Source organism: Nematolebias whitei, chromosome 16, assembly GCF_014905685.2.
Source record: "Nematolebias whitei isolate Nwh7 chromosome 16, NemWhi1, whole genome shotgun sequence".
In the NCBI taxonomy this organism is placed as follows: domain Eukaryota; kingdom Metazoa; phylum Chordata; class Actinopteri; order Cyprinodontiformes; family Rivulidae; genus Nematolebias; species Nematolebias whitei.
This window is the reverse complement of record NC_056513.1, coordinates 2,627,685-2,631,339: the sequence shown is the minus strand read 5'-3', so window position 1 is coordinate 2,631,339 and position 3,655 is coordinate 2,627,685. Positions and strand designations below refer to the sequence as shown.

At 41.3% G+C, this 3,655-nt stretch overlaps 1 protein-coding gene across 1 annotated transcript in view; it reads right to left on the bottom strand.

Moving 5' to 3' along the window:
- The window catches only part of pold4 (DNA polymerase delta 4, accessory subunit), an 11,408-nt gene that overhangs the window by 5,519 nt on the left and 2,234 nt on the right, over positions 1-3,655 (bottom strand). Inside the window, exons 2-4 of the mRNA XM_037690053.1 lie at positions 2,881-2,996; positions 1,379-1,462; positions 1,048-1,156 (exon numbers count right to left, since the gene is read on the bottom strand). Of these exons, the coding sequence (XP_037545981.1) occupies positions 1,048-1,156; positions 1,379-1,462; positions 2,881-2,986 (299 nt within the window). The 5' untranslated portion in view covers positions 2,987-2,996. The remainder of the gene's footprint in view (positions 1-1,047; positions 1,157-1,378; positions 1,463-2,880; positions 2,997-3,655) is intronic.

Below are 3,655 nucleotides of genomic sequence, written 5' to 3'. Positions count from 1 at the left end.
TTTTCTTTGCTCAGCATATTTTATTTCTGAACTACACGATCTAAGAAGAGCAGCTAAAATAAATAAATCCAGAACGAACAAGCACGTGGTAGTGGGCCTTAACGTAAGATTTTATTTTTGTTTAATAAAGCGTTCCCTTATTCATTAATTTTAAGTCCGGCCCTGCAGCTTTCTGTTCAACCTTTATCTCTACAGCTTAATCCCACTGAGCCTCCAGGACTCATTTACAAGAGAGCCCTGATTTCAACAGAGAACACAGATGACCAACATAAAAATGCATATAAAATAAAAAAAATTATATTAAAAAAACAAAAGAAAAACAGCTACATCATGAAGCCATGTAAAATACTAAAAACAGGAATGTTTGTAAGTTAAATTTACCAGTTAAGAACATGTTCTGTTGTGTTTAAACAGAAGTATGACACGTTTTTATCCTGTCAATCATTTTATAGTTGTCCTGTGTTTCTGAGAATGACCTGAAACTAAAATCCAGGAGGTGAGGACTTGTGTACTCGTGTGTGTGGCCTGCCTCAGCTCCTGCACCACCTGTCTGTCTCCTCCCCAGGTGTCTGTCATCGTCTGTTAACATCTCGGTCTTCCTTGTCCGGACTTTACGTCTTATGGTTCCGTCTTCCTCCGCGCCATCCCTGAGATCAGGTAAGTTTGCTGCGCGCCAGCTTTTGTTTTTCTTTATTAAATATAAATTCTACTTCAAGTCCCGAGTTCTCCGAGTCCTGCTGCACATGGGTTCTACCAAACTCCGGAGTCGTAACAAGGGCAGAGGTTTTCCACCAGCTGCTTTAGTGATGTGACACATTTTGTTATTTGACAGGTAAGCATGTGCAGAGTACACTGAAATACTCTGTGTTGAAATATCTCATGAACATTGAGGCCTTTTATTTAATTTAAGATCTTACGAGGAAAAACATCCTCTTCTTTGAGCCCTCCTGCTGTAATTAACAGTACATTTTACTTTGCTTTTTACTCTTACTCAACTGTACTTTTAGCTGAGTACATTTTCAGTACTCTGTCCACCTGTGGTGTTACCTGAGGCTGTGTTCAGGGTCAGAGTGTGTTTGCAGCAGCTCTCTGATCTCCTCAGGTGGATTCAGTCCATGAAGCTTTGCTCGCTCCCACCTCTGCAGCCGGCTGATGCCTACAGACGACGAGGGAAACAAAACCCAAAAGGCTCAAAGGAACATCTGCTGCCTGAAGCTCACAGCTGTGAAACTCAGCAGGACCTTACATTTGTTTTTTCAACCACAGCTCCACCACTACAGCTAAAACCTAGCTACCTAGCTACAATAGCTAGCTATTTTTTTATGTAAAGAACGCATAAATAAAAAAGCATCAGTAGTTTAATCTTCTTGTGATGTACCTGAGCAGGGCCCAAACCTCCAGTCCAGGTCAAACTGTTTCAGTTTCTGCAGCTCTTCCTCTTCCACAGTTTTAGCTTCATCCTCTGCTCATGCAAGACAAAACAGACAATTTGAGTAATTAACGTAACAAACAAAACTAAATTATCTTGTGTTTCTAGTGTTTTGTGTAAAAGATTTGACAAGTTAAAGCAACCCCTTCATTTCCAGTTTTAAAGAGAATATTTTAACTAAAGTATAATTTAAATCTGTGGAGGTTTAGGTGTGGCCTAAACGCTGCATTCTGGGGGTGCTACGACAGTGAATAAACACAAAAACTATATTTTGATGTATAATTTGCACCTAAATAAGTCGTGGGAGTAAGAAGAGATTTGTAGGAAAAAACCTGAACATTTCAGACAACTCAAAGGTTGTTGTGCCACCATCACTGTCAGCTGAACATTCGGTTTTAAAATCTCCAAAACCCAGAAACAAAACTCTCCGACTGAGTAAAAACCATAAAGATCTCAAAAATCAGTCATGAGTGTTGGACAGTCAGGGCCTAAACTCAACCAGACTCACTAAATTACATTTTAATCTATTTTTCTATTCATTAATATTATTCTGAAACGTGTGTTCTCTTCATTTCACAGCTGTTCTCCTGGTTGTGCAGCTTCCAGCAGCAGATGTTTCTATAAAAGTTTTTGTCCAATCAGGTTCAAGCATCATCTGTTGCTAGGGTCGAATAAATCTGCCTCGAGGCCTTCGGAACCAACAGTGCAGGCCCCTGCTGGTTCAAACAAATGGTTATGAACTGTTGCTTTGACCAATCAGACGTTGAGTTGGTGACGTCGGGGCCTTCGAGCAGGCGTTTGATAAAATCAGGATCTTCATGTTGTTTGATCGGACGTCGGAGGTAGGAACCTGCACCTGGAGCATCTGGAAAAACATTTACTGTAGTATTTGTGCGTTACCGGTAAGTATTTAATTAAAAGTTTAAAAAATCTTTCTGTGTAAATATCTCATGTTACAACATGGACACCTGTGGCTTATAGACAAGCTATATATGTACAAAAACTGTTTTTATTTTGTAAGTTAGTGGGCGTGGCTTATATTCAGGCGCGCTCAGTTACTGTAGTTTTTTACAAAGAGTGGAGCAAAATACCTGTGAACAGGTGCAGAGGTCTCAGAGTTACAGAAATAGTTTGATTACTCAAAAAGGTTGTGCAACTATTAAAATAAAGGTACCAATTATTTTTGTCAGTTTAATTATTTTTTTTAATTCTAGTGAACCAAATTTAAAAAGTACAGTCTGATTCCTGTGAGTTGCTTTTTGCTAATTTTTTAATTATTAAAACTTTGTTTCAGTCATCTTTGAGGACTTTTCTTGCTTTAGTGAAACGGTACATATAAAAGTGACAGCGTCTGTCTGATTGTGAAAATAAGAACAGGAAGAATTTGGTTATTGAAGGTTTTCATGGGAACCAGATCAAACTCCTACTCCAGTGCGCCTCCTCCTCCTCACCTCTCTCACATGGAGGAGGTGTGGGGCTCTTCGTCCGTTTTCCTCCTCTCCTCGTTTTCTTCACCACATTGAAGGAATCAGTTATCAGTCCACGCTTGGCTGTCATGGTGACTAATCTAGAAAACACACACAGCGCTGCATTTTACTGCAAACATGATGAAAATACAACTTTAAAGACTCTAACGATCCTTTACTCTGAGAGCTAAAGGTAGAGAAGTAAAGGAGCCATGGACAGGATGTAGCTTTCCGTCCGTCCATCATCTTGTCTGGTGTCATCGTGTGAGGGGGGGCAGCTTTATGAGCAGGAGGTCCAGTCATCTCTTTCCACAGCCGCCTCTCAGCTCTTCTGGGAGGTTTCCAAGGCGTTCCCAGCCCAGCCAAGAGACCGTCTCTCCAGCGTGTCCTGCAGTTCCTCCCAGATGGCCATGCCCAGAGCACCACCCTAGGGAGGGGTCCAGGGGCATCCTTAACAGATGCACTTAGTTCTCCTTGAAACGAAGGTAAAACCACCTCAGACCGGATCCTCCTGTGGAGAATCCGACTGCAGACATACAGCCGATCCTGGAAGCTGCGGCGGCTGCCACCGAACCTCCTGAAGTGTACAGATCTGCAGAGGTGATGTCACCACTTCCTAGTCACATCTGACACATAATAAAGTATTATGTAAAGTTTGTGGGAACTTTACTAGATTTTACAAGAAAAAGAATATAAAGGCTGCTTATTGCTGCTTTTATTTCTTCTCTTTGTGCTCCGGTGAAGTCAGACGTGTCTCCCG